General features: G+C 39.6%; 1 protein-coding gene across 1 annotated transcript; it reads right to left on the bottom strand.

Moving 5' to 3' along the window:
• Positions 1-9,787: 9,787 nt before the first annotated feature.
• Positions 9,788-26,606, bottom strand: FBXO45 (F-box protein 45). The gene is made up of 3 exons (XM_042956420.1): positions 25,976-26,606; positions 18,181-18,537; positions 9,788-13,913 (listed from the first exon to the last, which is right to left on the bottom strand). Exons 1-3 carry the CDS (start codon positions 26,288-26,290, stop codon positions 13,728-13,730), a joined length of 858 nt encoding a protein of 285 aa, XP_042812354.1. The 5' UTR covers positions 26,291-26,606; the 3' UTR covers positions 9,788-13,727.
• Positions 26,607-26,646: the final 40 nt, after the last annotated feature.

Below are 26,646 nucleotides of genomic sequence, written 5' to 3'. Positions count from 1 at the left end.
CTGGCTTGATAAACAGAAATATTGCTCATGAGAGTAATTGCTTCAAATATTTGATAAACAGTTAGGCAATATCTAACAAAGGTGAAGCTGAACATAACCTATAACCCAAGAGTGCCATTTCTAGAAATATATTCTGCTTGTGGGTTCGAGCCCTGCATTGCACTATGTGCTGACAGCTCAGAGCCTGGAGACTGCTTTGGACTCTGTGTCTCCCTCTCTCTCTGCCTGCCCCTGCTTGTGCTCTGTCTCTCTCTCTCAAAAATAAATAAACATTAACAAAGAAAATATTTTAAATAATACAAAGTGAGAAATAACCTAAATGGTCATCAACAGAAGAATAAATATATTGTAGTATATTTGTAAAATGGAATACTATTCAGTAACTTACAATAAATTAACAGTTCTATGTTTAAGAATGGATAAATCACAAGGATATAATGTTATAGAAGTATATAAACAGTATTATATACGTATAGTTTGTAAAGATGCAAAACAATAAACGTTCTTTATGGAATCATGCATATGTAGAAAAGAATAAGAACAAACATGGGAATGAGAACTGTCAGATTCTGGAGAGGAAGGGAAAGGAAAGGAATCAAATCACAGGCAAGGGCCCATAGGGGCTTCAATTGTATCTGTAGTTTTTGTTTCTGGGGGAAAAAATGACCTGGAGCAAATATGGGACAATGTTAAGATTTGTTACCTCTGAACAGCGGGCACAAGTTTATCGTTATTCTCTTTACTTGTGTTTATTTCAAAGATACCACAATTACAAAGGAATAGTCACAGGATAGAGAAAGTTTCCAGCATGTGTCAGTAGCAGGGGCTACCAATGAGAATGAAGTCCGTGCAGTCACACAAACCCAGGGAGGTAGCAGGATGGAGTTTAGATTGGATGGAAGAGAGAAAGCAACTGTATAATATTTTTGATGTGAACATGGCCTGAGATTTAAAAAAAAAAAAAAAAAAAAAAACACTAAATTCATTATTTGGAAGCCTTGGTGAAAAAAAACAAATTGCTATAGATTCTACAAATACTTAAAAGAAACGAGGTTTTAGTGAGCTCATCATTTGACAAATTGATAAGTTACTATTAATGAGCCAGTGTTCAACAATTTGATATTTAGCAAATTCAGAGATGTTTAAACACTATTTATCCTTTGGTAAATGTCCTTTGCAGGGCGTCTGAGTGGCTCAGTGGGTTAAGTGGCCAACTCTGTATCTCAGCTCAGGTCTTGACCTCAGGGTTGTGAGTTTAAGCACCATGTTGGTGTCCATGCTGGGTGTGGAGCCTACTTTAAAACAAAAGAAAAAAGAAAACAAAAGATAAATATCCTTTGCTCAAATGACACTTCCTCCTTGAGGCTGCCTGGATTGAACCCCTCCCTTCCCCCAAAATGCCCTCTTCTTTCTCTGAAGTCCCACAGCATTTTCTCTGCATTTTCCTTGGGCCTTATTTTCTAACACATGTTACAGGTGTTTAGACAGGTCTTGGCTTCCTTTCAGGGCCATGAGATCCCTAAGGGCAAAGTTTTACTTGTCTCTCTGCCTGCCTGATAATGTGGTGCCCATGGTAGGTCCTTAATAAGTATCTGGACAGGGGAGAGGAGAGAAGCCAAGAACTCTAAGTGAGGAAAGAATCAAGTAACTAAAAACATCTGTTTCTTTCCAACGTGCAAAGTGACGGATGTTTACAACCGGCCATGTTTTGAGTTTAAGCCACAAAATTCTGCTGTTTCAACACTTTGTCCTCTTGGGCCATTTCCTTTGAGATGAACTTCTGCCGATTTCTACCTTCAGGCTCAGCCTGTGGTGCCAGCCTGACTGGTGGTGCCAACGAGGTGCTCTCCGAGGAAGCAAAGCAAGAAAATATGATGAAAACTTTCCTCTGCCGCAGCAGTAGACCCAGCTGTCATGCTGGGACGTGTATGGCAACAGATGAAGAGTGCTTAGATGGGAACCAGGAGCCCAGCCAGGCTGCTATCAGGATGCAACGTGCAGAAAAGTCAAGGGTTAACAAGGCTGCTGACAGTCAGGATGAGATAAGAGGCCTCTGGATGGCTTTTAGAGTCACCAGATTTAGCAAATAAAAATACAGGGCACCCAGTGAAATTTGAATTTCAGATAAGCACTGAATAATTGTTTAGCATAATTGTTATCTCGTGCAACTTTGGGGGCATACTTAAAGTAAAAAATTATTCATTTATCTGAAACTCGGATTTCATTGGGCATCCTGTATTTTATCTGGCAAGCCAGACATAGGCCAGGGATTATGTAGTTATTGCTGATTATAATTAATAGGCAGACTATGAGGGACTAGGTCACAGAGGTGAGGAGGGAAACAGAGAGGAGCTAGTCCAGACCCTGAATGTGCCTTCAGGAAACGGAATAGGTGTTGTTCCCATATACCTCCCAGTCCTGAAGAATAAATCATCTGCCAGTGTCTCCAGTCTCTCCAGGCAGCCAGCCACTGCCACTGCTCATGTCTGCCTCTTTAAGAGCACTCACCTTGTTATCTGCTGAAATGTCTGTTTCCCCCTTGAATGGATAGGGACCATGCTTTTGAGTCAGAGATCTGGGTTCAAATCCAGTTTCTGAAACTTAAAGCCGTGTGACATTAGGGGGTCACCTACCCGCTGAGCACATCATTTTCTCTCTTGTAAAAAATGAAAACCATCCAACTTCCGCTCAGGTCACGATCTTGTGGTTTGTGAGTTCGAGCCCCACGTTGGGCTCTGTGCTGACAGCTCAGAGCCTGGGGCCTGCTTCTGATTCTGTGTCCCCCTCTCTGCCCCACCCCTGCTTGTGTTCTGTCTCTCTCTGTCTTTCAAAAATGAATAAACATTAAAAAATAAATAAAAGCCATCAAGACATTGTGATAAATACATGAGATAATGTAAGTTAAGCACATAGTAGGTGCTCAGAAATATTAAGCACATCTCTGAGGACCCGAGTGCAGGGTCCTAGTTCTAACACAGCACTGTATGTGCTATGCAAGAGGTGCTCAACAGATGGGGGGGGAGATAAATGAACAATCCAAGTGAGGGGGGTGGGCTCTTTATTAATTATCTACACTAGAGACTCTTAAATTTTATTCTTACTGTTAGTCATGATCTGATGGAAAAAGAGATAAGAAAACCTCAATCATAATTCTCCACCAGCTACTTCTGATGAAGCACTTAACAAGAGATGCACACAGAGCAGGGCCTTGTGGTGCTGTTATCACTTACCATATCCTGTGCTTCCTCAGGAGAGGGGCCCCTGCAGGGAAGAGCCTTGAACTCCTCATGGGGTCCCAAAGGATGCCAGGCCACAATAGGTCATGCAATCAAGGAACACATCAGGTTTGGGCAGGGAGGAGAGTCCTGAGGGTGCGGGACATCTTCTTGAACCCTTCTGGGCAGATGCCTGGCTCCGTCTTCCTACAAGAGCTCCTTTTCTACCTCAAAACCTGTAGATCTAAGTTCCACTGGATGAGAAGTGGCAGTATTTCACTTGGTTGTAGCATTAGAGGGCTTGGATATAATCCCATTGTTGTCTGTTTTGGACTGAATGTTTTCCACCAAAATTCACGTGTTGTAACCTTAACATGTTACAGCTCCTCCCCATATGATGGTATTAGGAGGTGGGGCCTTTGGGAGGTGATTAGGATTAGATGATGTCACACAAGGGTGGGGCCTTCACGATGTGATTAGTGCCTTTCAAAGAGTCAGGAGAGAGCTTGCCTCCTCTCCCTGCTCTCTGCCGCGTGCGAGGATGCAAGTCTGAAGTCTGCAATCTGAAGAGAGGCTCTCACCAGAAACCAATAGTGCTGGTGCCCTGATCTCAGACTTCGAGTCTCCAGAACTGTGAGAAAGAAACTTCTGTCATTCATAAGCTACACTGTTCATGATATTTTGATATCATAGCCCTATCTAAGACACTGTCCTTTCCCTAAAATATTTCTTCAGTTCACTGCACCACCAAACTCCCCTCCAGACTGTGACCCTCGATTTACTACACAACCCCTAAAACAACTAAAGCTAGGCTCTGGGTTCTTCGGAAAGGAATCCAGTGAAGTATGTAAGCATAATGTCCATAAGAGAGGGAGCAACTTATTAACAATGCAATTACCCTCATTTTTAATACTCAAAATGAGCAGTGGGCTGCTAATGACCCAAGATCAGCCAAACAAAGAGCAAACCACCGAACTGGCTTTCCTTTGAACTTCCAACCTCACACGCCTTTACTCTCACTCTTAAAGCAGGGAACAGCAGCTTGAAGCAAGAAACAGTTTCTTTTTGAAAGAGCCAAAAGACTTGAGCTTTGTATTCTCGCCCTTGACTCAACAGACCCGTTCCTGCTAAGACTCAGCCCCTGCTGCCCAGTCTGTGGCTTCTCAGAGCTGAGTCTGGCAGCAAGAAGCGGGTCTTCTCCCTCCCTCTCAGCCCCTTTGTCCTTTTTGCTCTTGGCATCCCTAAGAATGCTATTCTTTACGTGGCCAAACTTTGAAATAAAAGCACGTTTGTGAGTGTGTGTGGGGTACCCAGCCTCTCTTCCCTGAGACTGCCTCCCACTGACCACCCTTACCTCTGCCAGCCTTAGGGTCTCAGAACTGGGATTCTAGCAGCTACCTAGGTGCTGTGTGAACCTCCTCCCCACCCCATGACCGTAGCTGAGGGACTAGCATGGGAAGTGGAATCCCTGTCAGTATTAAGACTAAGAGTCCAATCTTGTCCTGGCTTGATCTCTTGAAAGGAGGAGAGGTATTGGCAACTTTTTTCCACAGTGTGGACTGTGTAGAAGAGAACGTTCAGGAAAAGAATGAAGAGCTGTCTCAGGGACAAGGAAGAGGTGATACTCCAGACTCCCAATGAATTTCCATTGTCTTGTCCGAGTCTCTCATAAAGTCCATTCTTGTCATTGACCTCTGTGAGATACCCCTGTATCTCTAGAATTAACTCATTTTGCTTAAACTACCTCAAGTTTCTGTTGCTTCAAATATTTTAAAAGTGTTTCCTATTCCCAATTTTAGGACCAAATGAGTTAAAAGTTGTTTCTCTCTCTCTCTCTCTCTCTCTCTCTCTCTTTCTCTCACACACACACACACACACATACACACCCTACAAGAAATAATTGCTTTTCTCTTGGTTCTTAATGACATTTACCTATTATAGAACAGTTGAATAATAATAAGAAGAAGAAATGTATTGAATACTTACTAGGTTTCTGGTACTATTCTAAGCAGCTCAATGTGCCTTTCATTTCATCCTCACAACATCCTTTAAAGGAGGTAGTACTATTCCACCCATTTTACAGAAAAGGGAACTGAGGCACGGAAAAATCAAATATCCTCCCCAAAGTAACAGAACTAATAAGTGGTAGAACTGGGTTCGAATCCAGGCAGTGTTGACTTCAGGATGCTTTTAATCCCTATCCTATGTATTTTACAAATCCTAGGTTACCAATGCAACCTGGCAAAAAACCTTCCAACAAATCTGTCACACCCCTCAAATTGTTCCTGGCCCTTATTCCAACAAATCACCAAACAAAGCATTGAAGTTGTCTCCAGAGAGCAATAGCAGAATTGGTGGAGAAAACTTACCAGGTGTATTCGTTTCCTGGGGCAAAATACCACACACTGGGTGGCTTACACAGCAAAAATGTATCATCTCACTGTTCTGGAGGCTAGAAGCCTGAGACCAAAGTGTGGACAGAGTGGGTTCCTTCTAAGAGTCGCGAGGGAGGAATCTGTTCCTTGCCACTTTCCTAGCATCTGGGGGTTTGCTCACAATCTTTGGCGTTCCTTGGCTTCTGCTTCATTATACCAATCTCTGCTTTCATCATTACATGGTGTTCTCCCTGTGTGCATGTCTGTATCCAAATATCCACTTTATGGGGTGCCTGGGTGGCTCAGTCAGTTGAGCATCCGACTCTTGATTTCAGCTCAGATCATGATCCCAGGTTTGTGGAATTGAGCCCCATGTTGGGCTCTGCACTGAGCTATGGAGCCTGCTTAAGATTCTCTCTCTCTCTCTCTCTCTCTCTCTCTACCCCCTCCCCACCCTCTCTCTCTCCCTCTGCCCTTTCCCCGTCTCGTGCTCTCTCTCTCTTAAAAAACAAAACAAAACAAAACAAAAGGGGGTGCCTCAGTGGCTCAGTCAGTTAAGCATCCAACTTCCACTCAGGTCATGATCTTGTGGTTCATAAGTTGGAAGCCTGCATGGGGCTCGATGCTGACAGCTCAGAGCCTGGAGCCTGCTTCAGATTCTGTGTCTCCCTCTCTCTGCCCCTCCCTGCTTGCGTTTTCTTTCTCAAAGAATAAATACACATTAACAAAAAGTTTTAAAAACCAAATATCCACTTTTCATAAGGACACCAATCACATTGGTTTAGAGGTCCACCCTACTCTGGTATGACCTCAACTAATTACAAGCAATTACTCTATTTCCAAATAAGGTCATACTTTGAGGTACTGGGGATTAGGACTTCAACATATGAATTTTGGGGAGCCACAATCCAACCCATAACACAAGGTTTTATTATTTTTTTCCTGCTGCAATTTTGAATGATTAGATCTCTATTTTTTTAGAGCGGTAAAAAGTTTGATTCTAAGATGTGACAAACCACAGGTACAGCTTCTCAGCTTTGGTTTAACACTGAAATTTCATTGCTACCCTTATTCAGGAAGGATACCAAATCCACCGTCCCTGAAAGAATCCTGATAAGGACACTGACCTCTTTTAAATGACTACATACATCTAGCTCACTAAGGGTCATAGAAGGACCGATAGAAGAGATATTAGATGCCTTCAGTACTAGCTCTGGCTCTGACATTGACTTGTTCTTAGTGTATGGCCAGTTGCTTTTTTGTTTGTTTGTTTGTTTTTGTTTTGTTTTCTGCTTTTCCTGGTCATAAAACAAGAGATTTTGCTTCTACTCTCAGGCTCCTCAAAAGTCAGTCCTGGATGGTGATCCCCTAGTTTGAACGAGAATTATCTGGGAACTTTAAAAAAAATAAAAACAAATAAAACACAAAAAAACAAAAAAACCGTGACACTGATGCCTGAGTCCATCCCCCATGCTAATTTAATCTGCCTGGGCATCTTACCTTTTAAAAACTTTCCAGATGTATAGTCTCCTGACTGTGATGGATGTATACAGATGTCAAAACTTACCAAATTGCACAGTTTAATATGTGTAACTTATTGTATGCCAGTTACACTCAAGCTGTTTAAAAAATTAAAAGTGCCCCAGGTGATTCTAGTGGGCATCCCAAAATGAAAACCATCAAGCTGGGTCAACCTCAGATAAAGAAACGGCCCTAGTAAGGGAAGAAATCTGCTTAGGACCTAGAACCTATGACTCCAGTGTTCTTGCCTGAAAACCAAAATGATAGGAAATTTAAAAATTTAAAAAGAGGCATTAAAACATTTGAAGTGCTGGGATTGTTACAGGAGTAGGGCACACAAGAGCTAAAACAAAAAACAACCCACCATGGTGGAGGGGCAGGTAGTTGTCTTTTCAGGTACTCCAGGCATCCCCACCCCTCACTCTGCCCACGGGGTTGTGGGGCCCAGCAAGGCTGGCAGAACCAGTGAGGAAAGCAACGTGCCAGCACCTCTCACTCCCTATTCAGCAGCCTGTTGGCTGTCTCTCTCCCTAATCCAGACAGTAGTTTTAACTGCTTTTTGTGTATTTCTACCTCAGATTCAACATGTTCAAGACTGAATGCATCACCTCCTGCTCCAATCTATTCCTCCTTTTCAATTCCTTATCCTAATAGAGTACCATGATTGTCCCAAACATCCGCACCAAAAAAGTGCCTCATCCTCTACCCACAAATGGTCTCCATTTATCTTCCTGAATGTCTCTTAAATACATCTTTCCTCTACATCTTTACAGTCACTTCTTGCCTAGACTTCCTAATTCATCTGCCATTTTTCTATCACTGCCTTTTGCAGCAAGAGTAATTGTTAAAGCGCACAGATCATGCCATGCCTCTGCTCGAAAGCCTCTGAATGGCTTCCCCATGAAAAATAGGATGAAACCCAAACTCCTTAGCATGGCAATTATGGTCTGGCCCCAAACCCCTGGCTCCATATCCTCTCCCACTACTCTTCCAGTGTGCACAGTTTCCATACATACTGGATCCACTTATGCCTCTGTATCACATACATGCTACTCCGTGCACCTACAATAGTGGATCTAACCTAACTCGTATTCATCTTCTAAGACTCAGTTTTTTCTTTTTTAAGTTTATTTATTTTGAGAGGGAGAGAGAGACTGTGTGTGGAAAGGGCAGAGAGAGAAAGAGAGAATCCCAAGGTCCAATGCGGGGTTTGAACTCATGAACCATGAGACCATGACGTGAGCTGAAATCAAGAGTCAGATGCTTAACCGACTGAGCCACCTAAGTGCCTCTGAAAGGCCTTTTATTTATTTATTTATTAAAAAAAATTTTTTTTAATGTTTATTTATTTTTGAGACAGAGAGAGACAAAGCATGAACGGGGGAGGGGCAGAGAGAGAGGGAGACACAGAATCGGAAGCAGGCTCCAGGCTCTGAGCCATCAGCCCAGAGCCCGACGCGGTGCTCGAACTCACAGACCACGAGATTGTGGCCTGAGCTGAAGTCAGACGCTTAACCGACTGAGCCACCCAGGAGCCCCTATTTATTTATTTTTGAAAGACCTTTTAAACACTGGTTGGAAAATGTCAACAGGTTAGCTACACTAAAATAAACAAAGATATCTGGCTATTTCCACTACAATATGCCTTTAATTAACCTAACTTTGGATATTAGCATTTTAATAAATTACTGCAAGGAGCTGGTTTCAAGGGAGACAGGACCACAAAACCTATCCCCAATACTCAATTTCACCCCCCGACCCATTTATTTATAGAGGAGAAAAGGTAGCAGAAATACTATGACTTGCTAAATATCATACAACAGACAGGACTTGATTGCCATGAACTCTTGTTTTCTTGTCTAAAAAGAAACAGAAATTAAGGACTGTCAACAGGGTAACCTAAAGAAAACTCCCTAAACGATTACTTCCTAAGTCACTTATCATGAAGTCCTATATACACAAGCTGATTGACAACAGTTTTAAATTCTGAGAGGCTATTTCTTTTAATGAACCATATACTGAAGAGGATAGAATTTGCCCTCAATAATATTTTAATGAATACATTAAATAAAAAGCAAATGGTTCGGGGGAGGATCCAAGAAAAGAAATTAGGACAACAGATTAGTAAAGCTCTCCCTAAACAAAAGATCCAGAAATTTTACACCTACCTTTCTTCTTAGGAAATTAAAACCCTTTGTAAAATTTGAACAAATACATCAAGCAACTTTTGGCAACATGATCAACTAAATTCTCTTTTAAGCTTTTGGATCACAGGAGCAATTAGTTCAGCCATGCTTGCCTCTTGTAACTCTTGGCAAACATTATCAAACAACTGTTAGCTGGGGTAGATGTAATGGGGGAACAGGTTCCTCGTGAATTACTATTTCCTGTTCGCCTTCCATGCTAAACATGGGAAATGTGGATTCCATTATTAAAAGACATGCAACTTATACATAAATTCCATCACATTTGGCTATTAAGCTACCTCAGTTTTCCTTTCCGACCAATATATATATATAAGTTGTTCTAAATGTAAGCAATCACAGGTGGTTAATGTTTGTTTTAACTTTTTATTAAGAAACTAAAGCAAAACGACAGAATTTCAAAAAAATTAAAATACAGAATTCTAATTTTAATTCTAAACAAATATGAAATTTACACCCGAAACTAAAAATCAGTTTATCAATATTTAAGCATAAAGGGGAATGGCTAAAATGCATTCACAGTCATTATTTCTTCCTTATTAACCTCAGATTTACGTCCCTTTCCTTCGTGCTTCACTTAAAATAGGATACAGAATTTCTTTCTCATCTATCTTTTGTTAATATAGTCTGTAACTTCAGAGCAGCTTTAGTGTCCCTACATAATTCTTTCTCTGTTCCTTCAGGAAATGTGTGAGCACCTGCCTATTGGGCTTAGATGATGTGGGCATAAAGATGAGTCCATCAGAGATCCTGTCCTAAGATGTTTAGAGGAGATAAGACACCAACAAATAATAAATACAAATAAATTTATACAAGGTATAAAGTAATATAGCATGAGTTAAGTATAGATAAATATAAAAATAGGGAAATTTGAAGGAAAGAGAGATTACATTCAGCTAGAGAAATTAGGAATGCTTTATGAGGATAGTATTTGGATTGGGTATGGACTGTTCCTTCCAGAAAGACTTCAGAGTGGTCCTAATTGAGATGGTCTTGATTTCCAGAAAGTAATCTTTAAAACTCTTTACATTTCTATCTCTTCAAAACTGTTCATTTTTTTTTTAAAGATCAAAAAATATTAATATTATAGTTTATATAAACAGCAGTTTGGGGACTTAAATTATAAGTTAATTATAATACCTACTGTATGGTTTTGGGCTGTTATTTTTGTAACTCTCTTTCCCAAGTTAAATCATATCTAAAAGGCAGATGATGCCTAATCATTTAGCCATGACTTTAGTCAACTGGGCAAAACCTACTTGCTCTATGTGCTTTATAAAATCTATACCTAAATTTACATGAGTAAGAATGAAGGAGATGAAATAAATGGCTTAATAATCAAGTCAGATAATGAAAAAAAAAATGACGACTATGAAATGATTACATATATTAACCACAGAACTCCTTGTATGAAAAGTTTTAATGAATTGTGAGCCATTGGCCATTACAGAATTTAAGCCTTAATGTTTCTTTCCTATGTAGAACCAGATAATTAAAACAGCCTATCTCAAGTATGACAGAAGACCATAGTATGAATAAGAGTAATAGTATTGAGTGTTTGCACATCTGCATGCTTCACTAAAGTTAAGAACCAAAGAGAACGCTCCCGGTTTCCCAAGTCAACAAAGTAAATTCAATTACATATTTTTCTTTCCTGATCATAGTTTCAGTTGAAATACAACAAATACTACTTTGCCTTTCAATAGCACTTTTTATCCATCACACAAGTACTTTCCCATTATTTTCTCCTTTACCCTCAATATACTTGTGAGGTAGTGAAGGGAGCAGGGATTTTTTTTTTTTTTTTTTAATTTTGCAGATGAGAAAACTTAAGGTGAATTTAAAACTCAACCTTAGCAGCATATTGAAATCACCTAGGAAGCTTAAAAAAATCCTTATGACCATGTCCAACATCAGAACAACATCAGAATTTTAGGGTATGAGACCCTAAAAGCATCAAGATTTTTCAAAATGTAGATGACTCCAAAGTACAGCTAAGTTTGAGAACCACTGGTTTAGATGACTGACACTCAACTTTCAGGTGCAACATCTTCTACCTGAATGCTCTCTCAGCACCAATGAAAAAGAGATTCCTTTTCCTTGAACATTGTAATAGTTTGGTTTAATATTCTCTGTACAGCTATTGGTCTCCAGTAATAAAATACTTTACCAAGTTACAAATGAAGGTTCTTCATTCCCCTGATGCTCATTCTAAATATGAACCTCCATTCTATAAAATTGCAAATAGCATATTAGAGAATTTCAGTTTTGAGATAAGGATGGCTTTTTGTTAAATATTTAGGCAATTATTTGATTCTAGGTTCAATGTGCAATAACCCCATGTTTCTGTTTTCCATTCAGCACCTTCAAAACTTTGTTACAAATGAATGTTTACTAATAAGACAAAACAGAATTTATAAACAAAACTCTCGCAAACTCTCTTGGAATTGGCTATATCATATCCTGAAAAAAGACCAAGCACATAAGGGACTTTATTGTTTTATCATTTATCAATCTTCATCCTGAACCAGTTTTCTTTAAATTTTAAACTTTGCCAATTAAATTGAGTTGTTCTACACCAAGAAAAATCAATTTCTGTAGCAGCTATATTCTCTAATACATTTAACATATAGTCTTACTCTGTACTATTAAATATGGTTTTTCAGGAGGTTTCTTCTTGACATGGATATTGAAAAGGACTTTTAACGGATTTCACCTTTAAGCAACATACCAAATACACAATAAATATTTGTAAACCTGTCAGGTGGCAAAAATAAATCTTTGTTCATGACTGAAATCCCCTGCTTCATGAGAGTACTGATAAGCTTAACTCTCAAGGAGCAACGCAAGAACCCCAGCCAGCTGCTTGGTATCTCTAATTTGATTAGATTTAAAACAAAATTACGCACAGCAATAACCTAAAAGGCAAAGATTTCATCTGCCGTAGTCAATTCTTATCACAAAGATGCATCTGAAACCATACATTTATACTTTCATACGGAAGGATGTTTGTTTCTCTTATAACAAAAGAAAATCTCTGCTCATGTATGTTAGATTAACTCAAGAATATTAGTGAAATCAGATTTATTAGTCAAAAACTAATGTCAAGCTCTTCTACAATGAAACCTTCAAAATATTGCCAACCTGAAGTTTTCAGCACAAGGTATTTTATTTCAAGTCCCATGGGGGCAATTATCTATGATGAGATTAAGAACATTCTTAACCTGGGTTCAGGCTGGCACTGTTTCAGGTGGGTGAGTAAACATTTTCTTGATAACCCCAATGAAGAGTCTGAGGCTTAGATTTGTTGCCATGATGTAAACAATATAAAATTTAAAAAAAATTATAATATCTATAGCATTATGAAATTACAAAATAAAAGGACCATTAATTCTCTTCCTTAGGTCTGTGACTAACAGCTTTCATATTTGAGGCCTGTAAGAGCAAATGGCAATGTTCTGTGTTGTTATGAGATACTTTCTCAGAAGGCCAAAAAATAAAACCAGATACTATAAGATGCACATTATTCTTATTACTACTGATACATGTATGATTAGAAATAGATTTGCCTTCCCTCAATCTTAAACTCAAGAGACTGAGGGATCTTTACAATAATTTTGATCATTAAAATAAAAATAACCAGACTGTAATAGTTATGGAAACTGTAAACCAAATTAATTTAAAAATGAGCCAATACAGCACATCTCCTCTTAATCCTCTTCTTTGTAGTTACCTAATTTTCCCTAAATGTTATTCTAATTTTGTACCATGTAGTGGTTTTTAAGAAATTGAACTAGAACAAAGCAACCCCTTTGTCCTGTTTTTGTTTTTACAGGTTTTTTTACACACTTATTATATATACAACTTTTAAAATAGCTGCACAATTTTACATCTCACTGTTAGAGAAGTGCAGTCCAGGCAGACCATGCTTCTCAATATATTAAAAATATTAAATAAAACCCAACCAGTTTCATACTTTTCTAATAGTCAAGCTGGCTGGAAAAAAGGGTCTGGAGAAAAAACAGGCAGTTGTAAAACAGGATCAGTCTTTCTTCACAAACACACTACTTAAAAATCTTGCTATTTCCTTATCTTATCCCTTTTATAGCATCTCTAAAATCTCACCTTAAAAGTTGGAAATAACACATTGCTAACTTAGAGACAAAATCTGTTGCAACATGCATATGTCAACTGCCCACTCAACCAACTGCAACCCTGAGGATTTTTCTGGCCCAGTAGAAAGAGGAAACACTAAGATAATCTCTGCTGTAGAGTTGCTTCTCCAGTTAACAATTTCATGTGTTTTTCAGGATGTTTCTTGGGCATGCATGTATGACACTGTCACTTCATGATTCTACTTTCCACAAGCAGGTATCTTCTCCATTCAGTTTTTCAGCCCAAGAAAGCCACTGTCATCCATCCAAAGGTTTTCCAAGGTAAACCAAAGTCACTTCTGTGTTGCCATATACAGCAGAAACTGCTGGATATAAGCAGGCCTTTGGAAGTCCTCTAAAGGCAACCCCCAGGAACTCATATCCACGTTCAAAAGCTAAAGTCTTATCTTCCATGTCCAAAATGACTCGAATTCTTTCTCCTATCTGAAAATAGACACCAAAAGAAGGTTAGAAGAAAACTCACCAAGGGCATAGCTAGAAAAAATAAGATACAAATCAATAAGTTAAAATATTAAGAATATATAGTCTAACAAGGGGCTCAAACTCGTGACCCGCGAGATCATGACCTAAGCCGAAGTTGGACACTCAACTGACTGAGCCACCCATGTGCCCCAATTTTTCTTTTTTTCTTTTTAGAGAGAGTGAGAGTGCGCGTGTGCATGCAAGTGAGTGAGCTGGGGAGGGGCAGAGGGGGAGGGAGAAAGAAAAATCTTAAGCAGGATCCATGCCCAGTCGGGAGCCCTAGGTGGGGCTCGGTCTCATGACCACAAGATCATGACCTGAGCCAAAATCAAGAGTCCAACGCTTAACTGACTGACCCATCCAGGTGCCCAATAGTTGTTTTTTTTTTTAAGATGGGATCTGCATTTAATACCAAAAATTTAAATGTTCCTACTGAACAGTTCCCAGATTTTATTTACTCTTTGTTTAAAGGCTTTTCTTAGAAGTTTACCACTAAAATCTGTAACTTGGTATATTTTACCAAAAATGTCTATCTAACCTTGTCAAATTATTACAATATGTATATACAACGGAATATTATTCAGCCATAAAAAGAAATGCAATTTTGATATATGCTATAACACAGATGATCCTTGAAAATGTTATGTTATGTGAAATAAGCCAGACACAAAAATATATATTTGCATGATTCTACTTATATAAAGCACCTACAATATTCAAATCGTAGAGTCAGAAAATAGAATAGAGGTTACCAGAGGATGGAGGAAAGGAGAGATGAGAAGTTATTGCTTAATGAGCATAGAGTTTGTGCTGCGGATGATGAAAAAGTCTTAGGTATAAATAGTGGTGATGGATAAACATATTGTGAATGTATTAATGCCACTGCACTGTATACTTACAAATGGTTAAAATAATAAAGGTGTATGTTTTATCACAATAAAATTACCATAATAAAAACACTCATATAACCTTTAAAGTTGACAAAACAGTTCTTCAAACAGTGTGGAACTTATATAATCATGAAGAGCCAAATCTGACCATAGGTTCTAAAGATGCAGAATAGGCTTATTAGTCATTTTATGGGCCACTGCTCTGAAACACCTGTTTGTTATAAAAACAGCAAACTAAAGCAGAAGCACAATACATCCAGTTATTTTCCTACATGGAAAAGTGCAGACAAACAAGGACAGAAGGATATTTTACTTTTATAATTTGCATCTATAAAAGGTTGTTTTATTTACATACTTGGAGGCAGAAAGTCCTAACATTAGCAATCAAAAGTCAGAATTTAATACTTTCCAATTATGATAACTCCTGCTGTTGTTACTTTCCTTCATTGTATTTCCTGTCACAGACAACTACAAACATTTACTTTTTTCTTCTCTTTGCCCAACTCATAGATTAACTAACACCCCATTTTATGGACCTACGAACATCCTAATTATCATCACCACTATTGCCACCAACAAAACAAACAACAGCAAACAGAAATGAAAAGTTAATATTTTGTTGGGTATTCATTTTGTGGTTTATTTGTATTATCTCATTTAATCCTCACATCTATCCTAGGATTCTCCCTATTTTACAGAAGATGGAAACTAAGATGACAGAACCACTCCTGGTGAAATTTGCATATCTGTTTTACCTTTGACTGAGCATACAGCATGTACACAGCACAGAGAACAGAAAGCAAAAGTCTTACTAGCTTTAGGTGTCAGAGAGCAAAACTTGGGAGATGGCGGAGCAACTGGAAATTTAGAGGAGGAACTCCAGAAGTAATGGAACCATAAAGCGGATGAGCCCTAAATCCAAGAATTAACTCTGCCCAAATCACTGTATAATCACTGTCTTACACAGACACACGGGAAACCCCAATAAAACCAGGCTGGTAAGATAGCAGCTAGAAGCCAAACCTCCCCCGCTGCAAAAACAAAACAAAACAAAAACCAACAAAGACATTAGCTGCTATATACCATGGGGGAGACAGAGTTCACAATTTGAAGAATCTAGGCAAGTTAACTGCCTACTAAAATAAAACCCACACATTTCAGAAAAAACAAAGTGATTCCTAAAAACAAAACATTCCAGTATTACTAGTATATTATCTATAATTTCCAATTTTCAATTTAAAAATGACTGGATATGAAAAGAAACAGGAAAGTACAACTCATACTCTGGGGGGAAAAAGCAGTCAATAGAAACCAATTCCAAGTAGGTCTACACGTTGGATTTGGTGGACAAAGACTTAAAAGCAGTTATGATAAATATGTGCAAAGAATTAAAGAAAAATCTAATATTAATGAATGGACAGACAATCTCAATGGAAAAATGGAAACTATAAAAAGGAGCCAAATGAAAATTCCAGAGTTGAAAAATACAATAAACAAAATTCACTACCCTGGCCTAATAGCCATAGAATCTATGAACTTGAAGATAGAGCAATAGAAATTACCTGATCCAAAAAACAAAGAGAAAAAAGATTTTTAAAAAAGAACACAACTTCAGAGGCAGAGAGATCAGGACAATATCAATTGTAGTCCAACAACTACATTAAATGTAAATGGATTAAACACTCAAATCAAAAGGCAGAGACTGTCAGATTGGGTTAGATTAAGAGACCCAATTATATGCCAGCTAGGAGACCCATTTTAAACAAAGACAGACTGAAAGTAAAAGAATAGGGAAAAAGAGGTACCTTGCAATAGTAAGCATAAGAAGGTTGAAGTTGCTATATTAACATCAGACAAAATAGACTTAAAGACAGTACTGAAATCTCCAGCTATACTTGCTAATTTACCTATTTCTTCTTTCAGTTCTTTAAGTTTTTGCCTCATGTGTTTTAGAGCTGTTTTATCAGGTGCATATACATTTATAATTGTTATATCTCTCTATCTGATTAACTCATTTATCATTATGAAATGACTCTAATAATAACCTTATTCTTTTTTATTATTATTTTTTACTTTTGAGAGAGAGAGAAACAGAGAGACAGAGCATGAGCAGGGGAGGGGCAGAGAGAGGAGACACAGCATCCAAAGCAGGCTCCAGGCTCTGGCATAGAGCCTGATGTGGGGGTTGAACTCGTGAATCATAAGATCATGACCTGGGCTGAAGTCAGATGCTCACCAACTAAGCCACCCAGGTGCTCCTAATATCTCTTATTCTTAAGTCTATAATTCTTTAAAATTTCCAATTTCTTTTTAAATTTTTTTAATGTTTATTCATTTTTTGAGAGAGAGAGAGAGAGAGAGAGAGAGAGAGAGAGAGATTGAAAGAGTGCAAGTAGGGGAGGGGCAGAGAAAGAGAGACACAGAATCTGAAGCAGGCTCCAGGTTCTGAGTTGTCAGCATAGAGCCTGATGCGGACTTGAACTCAGGAACCGCGAGATTACAACCTGAGCCAAAGTCAGATGCTTAACTGACTGAGCCACCCAGGCACCCCTAAAATTTCCAATTTCTTATCAGATTTTTGTTTTAGACTCTGTTGACTCTATGCTAATCATATGGCATTTACAAATAGGAACTATAATTTTGACCCTAGAATCAAATGAGTATGGCATTAAGATAAGATGAAGAGAGTAAAAAAAAAAAAACTCAGTAGTTTGCCTAAATTTGCCTGTCTTATAGAAATCACTGACATCTGCAGAGGCTCTGAATCCACAAACAGATTAATGAATAGCAGAGGGTGAATATGTGTGTGCATGTGCACAGGTACATTTCTGGGAGTGAGAAGTCTAGAAAAAAGTAGGTTCGGATGTGACATGATACAGGAAAAAGGACAATCTTGCATGAGTTGGCAAACTATGGTCATTGGACCAATCTTGCTTGCAGCCCATAAACAAGGTTTTACTGGAACACAGCTATGAACACTCATTTACATATTATCTATGGTTGCTTTTGTACTACAACAACAGAGTTGAATAGTTGTGACAGAGACCATAGGGACCACAAGGCTTGAAATATTTATTACCTGCCCTATATAGAAAAAAGTTTGCCAACCCCTGATTTAGAGCAAAGACAGATAGCTCAAGGTCAATATGTATTAGGAAACAAATACGGAAATACTAAAAGATTATTAAAGTAGCAAAGAAAGGCCAGTTACACTATTTACTTTTAAATTACCAAAAAGACACACAAAGCTGCTATATAAAATTTTGTGAACTTGAAACAAATTAATGATTTATGATTTGACAAAGGACCACAACTGAGAAAAATACCTAGTTTCTCACCTGATATTTTGGTGCATTGTTGCACTGTGGAAAACTGCCATTGACTTCTCCGTTATGTAGTAGATTATTGTCCACCAGATTCCAGCCCCAGCTCTGGTCATCACTGCCCAGTAATGCCACATACCCTTGGCATTGCATGGGGGCTCGTTTTGTAGCAATTCCAATCACTGCCACAGTGCCCAGAGGGCCTTCCCACCACACTTCCCATGCATGGCGGCCCTCACTGAAACCAATCTTGGTCCTTGCACCATCAGTACTCTGAGCAATGGGGTTTCGATGTAAAGTAAAACCATTTTTCTTAATGTAGACATTCCTGGAGCAGTCATTAGTGCTGAAGGCATGTTGGAAAGCACGCACCTGAAAAGACGAAAAGCAGACCAAAGAAATAGAAATTTGATTTTTCTTAAACATTAAAAAGTACCCATGGTTTTAGGCTACATGTTTTTAGACAATAAAGTTATATATTTTTAAATAATACAGTATGTATTTCCAAAAAATGGCTAGTTTCAGGATGGAATACTAACAAAATATGCATGCAACATTTAAAATAACTGCTGGGGTGCCTGGGTGGCCGGAGGCTTAGTTGGTTAAGCCTCCAGCAACAGCTCAGGTCATATGGCAGTCTGTGGTTTTGAACCCCGCATCGGGCTCTGTGCTGACAGTTCAGAGCCTGGAGCCTGCTTTGGATTCTGTGTCTCCCTCTCTCTCTGCCCCTCCCTTGCTCGTACTCTGTCTCTCTCTCTTTCAAAAATAAATAAACATTAGAAAATAAAAAATAAAATGACTGCCAACTGCTTTATTATTGATCAAAATTCTAAACTATGGTATCATTTCTCCAAATAGACTTCTTAAAATATCAAAACATATACACAAGAATCCTTATATTTTAGAGATAATACTGAAATGTTTATGGATGACATTAGGATATCTCAGAATTGCTCTGAAATATCCAGGGCTGGAGTGAGAGAATGGGTAGGGTAAACACAAAACTAGATTATCTGTATTTAATCATTGGTAAAGCTTGGTGATAGGTTTGGGAGGTTCATTAAACTATTTCCTCTACTCTAGTTTATATTTAGTATTTTTATATCAAAAAGTTAAGGGATATACAGTTTTCATGCTGGCAATACTGTCATCAAAAAATACTTTTACTGAAAAGAATTTTTTTAATGTTTATTTTGCTAGAGAGCAGGAGAACGCGTGCGCACTTGAGCATGCAGGGGAGGGGCAGAGAGAGAGGGAGACACAGAATCCAAAGCAGGCCCCAGGCTCTGTGCTGTCAGCACAGAGCCTGGCATAGGGCTCGAACCTACATACCACGAGATCATTACCTGAGCTAAAGTCGGACGCTTAGCCAACTGAGCCACCCAGGTACCTCCCCAAAATATTTTTTTTAATTTTTTTTTTAACGTTTATTTATTTTTGAGACAGGGAGAGACAGAGCATGAACGGGGGAGGGTCAGAGAGAAGGAGACACAGAATCTGAAACAGGCTCCAGGCTCTGAGCTGTCAGCACAGAGCCCGACGCGGGGCCCGAACTCACAGACCGCGAGATCATGACCTAAGCCGAAGTCGGCCACTTAACCGACTGAGCCACCCAGGCGCCCCTACCTCCCCAAAATATTTTAATAGAGAACGGAGTCATAGCAGTTCTAAAGTTTATGAAAAATTTTAATAACCACAAACTATGTTAGATCCTCAGCCTCCTTGCTAGTTATTACTCATACATGGAGACAGCACCACTCTCATTTTACCAAATCAAATAACCCTTTAGATGGCATCTAATTTCAAGCACTAGAATTTATAAAGAGATAGTCATTACGAGCAGCTACCATAGATAGGACAGATTAGTTGATCTTCACTAATCAGTTTTGTAAAGCTTCCAAAATAAGGGCAGTATGGAAATTGCTACTCTGTCTAAATAGTAAACATTTCTCATGCTTTAGTAATTTAAAGTTTTTGATTTGTATGTTTTTTGAAAATCCCTTGGGGCGCCTGGGTGGCTCAGTCGGTTAAGCGGCCGACTTCGGCTCAGGTCATGATCTCACGGTCCGTGAGTTCGAGCCCCGCGTTGGGCTCTGTACTGACAGCTCAGAGCCTGGAGCCTGTTTCAGATTCTGTGTCTCCCTCTCTCTGACCCTCCCCCGTTCATGCTCTGTCTCTCTCTGTCTCAAAAATAAATAAACATTAAAAAAAAAATTTTTTTTTTAAAAAGAAAATCCCTTATTCAAATGACCCCAAAGCATCCAAAGGCTGGGATCTACTGCTTTAGTTAATCTGAGCCACGAACTCCAGAATCACAGAATTTCAGCATTAGGAAGGGCTTTAAAGGGACCTACTGCAACACAGGGATGAGGGCACAGACCTAAAAGTCAACAGGTAGTTAGAGCAAGAGTCCCAAAGAGAAGTCTGGTATCTAGCCCCTTCATCCAGTGTTCAGTTCCTATTTGCCAGTACCTCACTGCTTCATTATTACACTGTAGGGCAGAGACATTAAAAAACAAACAAACACTCTGCTTGATTCAGGAGGCTGTAATACTGAAGTATTTAAAAAAAAATTTTTTTTAACTTTTATTTATTTTTGAGAGACAAAGAGAGACACAGCAGGAGCAGGGGAGGGGCAGAGAGAGAGAGGGAGGCAGAATCGGAAGCAGGCTCCAAGCTTTGAGCTGTCAGCACAGAGCCCAAGACGGGGCTTGAACCCACGAACCGTGAGATCATGACCTGAGCTGAAGTCGGACACTTAAACGACTGAGACACCCAGGCACCCCAATACTGAAGTATTTCTAAATATTTTCCTATCTGTTCTATTATAACACACTTTTAAGCACATAAAATATCAGAACATAAGATTAAATGGGTGAGTAAAATGTCCCCCAAATATTATTTAAAAATTCAACAGATTATTATCAAGACAAGAAAATATAAAATATTTTATAAAATCATTATAAAATATTTAACTGATAATTACCTATGCCTATTCCCTAATTCTTACAAATATCAATTGCTTTTTCTCTATCCTTCATTGTCACAATGACACTGTTGCCAGCCTCTTCTCCAAACTGCTATGACTTCTTCCTATTACTCTGGACTAATCTTTCTTCACTGTACCCTTTTCTGGTGACCACCATACCTCTGCCCCCTAAAACTCTCCTACACTCAATAATTAACTCTCTACCTAAATTATTTCCAGACCTATTTTTCTAAAACAGCACCTTTATCACATTTCATCTCAGTTCAATAACCTTTGATGGTTCCATACTAACTACTATTCTTCCTGGTTTTCAAAGCTCTCCAGGTCTGGTTCCTCCTATTTCCCTTTCTAACTTCACGTTGTTCTCCCTATCTGTAGTATCATAGCTACTTTCCTCCTCCAACATAAACTGTATCTTCTAAAACCTGAATCAGTCTTGCCACTTGTATGAAGTTATTCTAACCACGACTACCGAATCTCCCTGATTTTGCTCTCCTAAGTTCTTTTCCACCACAGTTGGAACCATACATTTAAGTCTGCATCCAACCCAACCACTTTGATTCTAACAGAAAATACACTGAAAAACAACAAGAACAAAAACAATAGCAATACTAATCTCACCTAAATTGAGCAAACCTCTCTGAGTCTAAAACAGAATAGGATAAGGAACACTATTGGAATGAAATCTGCAAAATCCAGACTGAGGGAAACTCTACAGGGTAAACAACCTGGTTTTTTCAACAGATAAGTTTCAGGAATGGGAGTTAGTAGGTGAATCTGCTGGCTAAAATAGCCTTAAGAGATATATATCAGCAGTTTGCCATGAGAACCTTATACAGATATTGATTAAATAAACTGAAAATTTTAAATATAACATTTGACATTTATAAAACAATTGGAAATTTGAACACTGCATTGTTTATATTAAGGAATTATTGTTAATTTCTTTACACTTTAGGTGTGATGATATTGTGATTATAATAAGTGCTTATCTTTTAGATTTGGATACTGAAAAATTGAGATGAAATGAAAAAATATACAAACTAATAAATAAAAACAATCCATAGTTTCTTTCCCACAGTCTCATGTACAACCTAAATTTTACATTGTAACAAACACCTTTAAGACCTACTTTAGGATCTAGGTCTGAAAATCTGAGAATATATTATACTTAGATGCTAAGTATGACTGGAATTATTGATGTTCCTTGGTAACATGAAAAATATGAACTTTCAAAAAGAAGACAAATCCTAAATAGACCGGCAATTCCAAATACTTTCCAGTTTTATGCTATCCCACACCTGTCCGCATCCTCCTCCCAGTTACCCAGGTTCCCTGGAAATCCTATCTGATTCTTCTTCCTCATCTCACCCACTCTCAGTTAGCTGTCCTATACGGATTTGTTCTCTGCAATAGCTGTCCCAGCCATCCTCTTCTCTCCTCTACACACTTGTTCAGGTCTTAGGTACCTCTGGTATAGGTACTAACTCCCGTTCTGTCCAATTCATCTTATGGCCTAGTTTTTCTAAAGCACAGTACTTATCTGTCACTGCTCTGTTCAAACTTCTATGGTTTATAATAGTAGAACAAAGCCCAAACTATACACTGAAGGCTACATGCCAAGGACATCCATGATGAGTTTCAGCTTACCTTTATAATTGTATTTTCCACTACTTCAACTCAATCTCACTAGACCCTATATAAAGATAGAAATCTTTAGCCTTTCCTCTAAGCTCCAAACTGTAACAGCTGCCTATCTGAAATCTCTCGGATGTCTCAAAAACACTGTAAATTCTACTCTACCAAAATTGAACTCACTGCTATTTTTCCTAAATCTAGCCCAGGTGATTCTCATATTATGTAAGCTAGATATCTAGGAGTCATTCTTAACACCTCCCTCTTTCTCACCCCTATTTCAAATCTATTACCAAATCCTGTAGGTTTTACTTCCTAAATCTTTCTTGTTTCTCCCCATCTCCTCCACTACCCACTTCCTAGCGGATCTATCCATATTTCTAAGGTCCCCCTCCAATCTGTTCTCCATACCAAAGTCAGAAATAACCTCTTAAAAATGCAAAAAAAAAAAAAAAAATCACATCACCAATCCCCACACTCCTAACCCCCTCTTGCTTATAATCCAAAATGGCTTCCCTGTAGTTTGGCCTCACTCCACCTCTTCCATCTTCTCTCACACCTGTCTCACCTTTGCTCTGATTCAGCCACACGGATGTATTCTCTGTCCCTCATAATCATCAAGTTCTGTCCTGGAAGTCTTCTCTCTCCCCTTGGCTTTATTGTTCAGGTCTCAGGACATGCATTATTTCCTCAGAGGAAAGCCTTTCTTGACCTCCATACCTAGGTCAAATCCTCCATCTCTGACATTCAGAGCACTGTGCACCTCTCTCTCCTTCATAGCACCTACCACAGATGCAATTTTACAACTGTGTATTTGATTAATATCTATTTCCCCCCACGAGACTCTAAGCTCCATAAGCAAGGCATCCATTAAGAGTTTTGTGTCTGTTTTTATTCATCATTGCATCTGCAAAAGTGAGCATAGTGCCTGGAGATCACCCTTTTTAAAGTAAACATATATGCTGTGCAAAGCCTTTGCTTTCCTCTTGTCCTACTTTTTTCAGAGAATTTCTTCTTAGTAAAATGTTCAAATCCTCCCTATCTTTAAAATTCAGATCAAATATAATCCTAACCTCAAACCCTCTCCAAGCCTCCACTCAACTTGTAAATCTCTCCTTTCACTGAAATTCTAATTCGTGTGTGTGTGTGTGTGTGTGTGTGTGTGTATGTATGTGTGTGTGTGTGTGTGTGTGTGTATATATATATATATACTGGGAGTATATGTTTTTTCTATATATGTGTGCATATATATATATATATATGTCACAGGAGCAATTTCTATCATGTATTAATTATTTCTATACATTTTTCTTCTCTACTTGACTGAGAACTTCCTTACTAGGGTCTCTGACTTCTTTTGAATTAATATTTTTATCCTCAAGACATTTTTCTTATGTCCTGCAACATCTGAACGAACATATGATTAGTGGAAATCTACAATACCTACCATGGGTGTGGTAGAAAGACAATATAAAGCATTAAAAACCTAAGAAACCTAAAATATCTCTGGAAGGATACAGGTAACACAGGTTGCCTCCAAGAAGGCAAACTGGGTGGCTGGCAGACAAGAGCAAAAGGCAAGACATTTTGCTTATACTATATTGCTTCTTTTGCATGTTGACTTACATGAACACACTAACACATACTGTCATATGAATCCTGACTCATGTATCTTTCACAGACCAATTACAAAAATGTCTTAAAGCCTACTTTGCCTGATAAAACTGCAATGTTCTGCATTCTACTACATAAATTACAACTAGTATCCACTGAGCATCCACCATGTACAAATATTGTCCTAGTAAATTAATGTGTTGGGGCACCTGGGTGGCTCAGTCGGTTAAGTACTGACTCCTGATTTCAGCTCATGTCATGATTTCACATTTCACATTTCATTTTGTGAGGTCGAGCTCCACGTCCAGCTTCGCACTGATAGCCCAGAGCCTGCTTGGGATTCTCTTTTCCTCTTTCTCTGCCCCCCTCCCACTCACTTGTGCACGTGCTCTCTCTCAAAATAAATAAACTTAAAAAAAGTTAATGTACTATTTCACTTAATAGAAAAAAACTAATTTGATAGTTGACATACTTAATTGCAACATTCCTTATCTTATTAAACTAAAACCTGCTTTATTACAGAATAAATTTTACATCTATTTCACACAGGGAAAAAAATTTTACTTTACTCTGACTCCCCCTTTGGCAGTCTAGCTTTAAAAAGGGTATCTCCTTTTTTTAGTTATTAATGTATTTTTTATGTTTACCACATTCTAGGACAGACTTCATCCTCTCTCACATATCCTCTTGGTGACTGCTATACTTAATAGCTGTTATCCATCCAACTGAATTCAAGCTCGAGGTCTTTGTTTATATTGCCTGAAGAATCTTCTCAGCCCTACCATAACCTGTTAGTTGGAATTTTTATTTGTATATGAAAAAGGCAGGAATGTGCACAAGAATCTAGGGGGAAAAGGCATCAAAACCAGAATCAGCACATAAGATGACACACAGAATAGAAGAGGCACACCATCAAGGTGGAAGTATGAAAAAGTTGGCAGGGAAGTTAGCCAATAGTGGAACAAGGCAGTATTAGGATGGTTAAGTGGTGCTGACGGGGAAGGGGAGAGGATGTTCTATTCAAACCTGTAATTTGAAAGTTAGCAGGATGTCTAGGACTACACTCACTTACAAGTCTGAAACATAATCGAGGGAATGAAAGAGAACTTAGGCGAAAATAGAATAAAATAGTTATAAATCACAGCTTGAAAAGAGTGAGGTGAATGTGGGGTGAAAGCAAAGATCTTAGAAATTCAGCCGGTGTTAAGGCAGCTAAGATGATCTAATAAAAAATAGGAAAGTATTGAATGGCACAACAATGGGGGTGGTCTGTCTTTATGGGGGAAGTCTGTGGAAAGTGGAATGAGTGATGGAAACCAGTAACTGGAAACTATCTGGTCCTTTAAAAAGTGCATCACGGAAGTGAGGGGGGTAGGTTTAAGGAGCAGAACTTCAAAGAGAAGAGAGGATCTTCATGGAGGGGGACGTGAAGTAAGGTACAGACTGCAGCCGTGCAAAGGCGGGATGGTGAGGCGAGGCGTCTGAGTCAGAGCTCAGATGAGAAGCACTGAGATTGAGAGCGGCGCAGAGAAGCGGGACTGGGGGCAGCGGCGTGGCCCGGGGCTCCCTCACCTTGGCCTTGTAGCTGGGCAGGTTGCAGAGGATGTCCGTGCGCAGAGCCTCTTCTGCCAGGCGGCGGGCGCAAAGGCTCCGCCACACCTCGCTGTTCTCATCACCGTGCAGGCAGCGGTACCAGTGCTTGCACACCAGGGCGCAGCTCCGCAGCTCGGACAGCTCCAGGTAGGAAAACACCAACTCCAGCACCCGGCTGGGCAGCCGGCCCCCTGCGCCCGCGGACCCGGATCCCGAGCCGCCGACCGCGCCGCCGCCGCCGCTACAGCCAGCGCCACCAGAGGCTCCGCCAGGCCCCGGGGCTGGTGCCGCCATCGCCTCACCAGCCGGCCCAAGGGCCGCCGCTGCCGCCGCCTCTTCCCCCCGTCTCTGCTGGGGAGGCCAAGCCTCGCCTTGAGACCGAAGCACCTCGCTCACCGCCCCTTTCACAGCCAACCACCGGCCCTCCACCACTCCCGCCCCTGCCCGGGGGCGTCCGCCGCGCGCCCCGCCTCACTGAGGGCAGACGCACCGGCCGCACGGGCGTCCCCCGCCCCTCCTCCCCGGCTCAGCGCGGGCGTCGGAACCGCCCGACTCGCACGGCCTCCCCGCGGCGCGCCCGTGGCTCCGCCATACTGGTTGAGGGCACGAAGCAAGGGCGCACGCCCAGCTCGCTCGCGGTTCCTCTCGGC

The sequence above is a fragment of the Panthera tigris genome, chromosome C2, assembly GCF_018350195.1.
Source record: "Panthera tigris isolate Pti1 chromosome C2, P.tigris_Pti1_mat1.1, whole genome shotgun sequence".
Classification (NCBI taxonomy): domain Eukaryota; kingdom Metazoa; phylum Chordata; class Mammalia; order Carnivora; family Felidae; genus Panthera; species Panthera tigris.
This window is presented reverse-complemented; position numbering and strand designations above follow the sequence as displayed.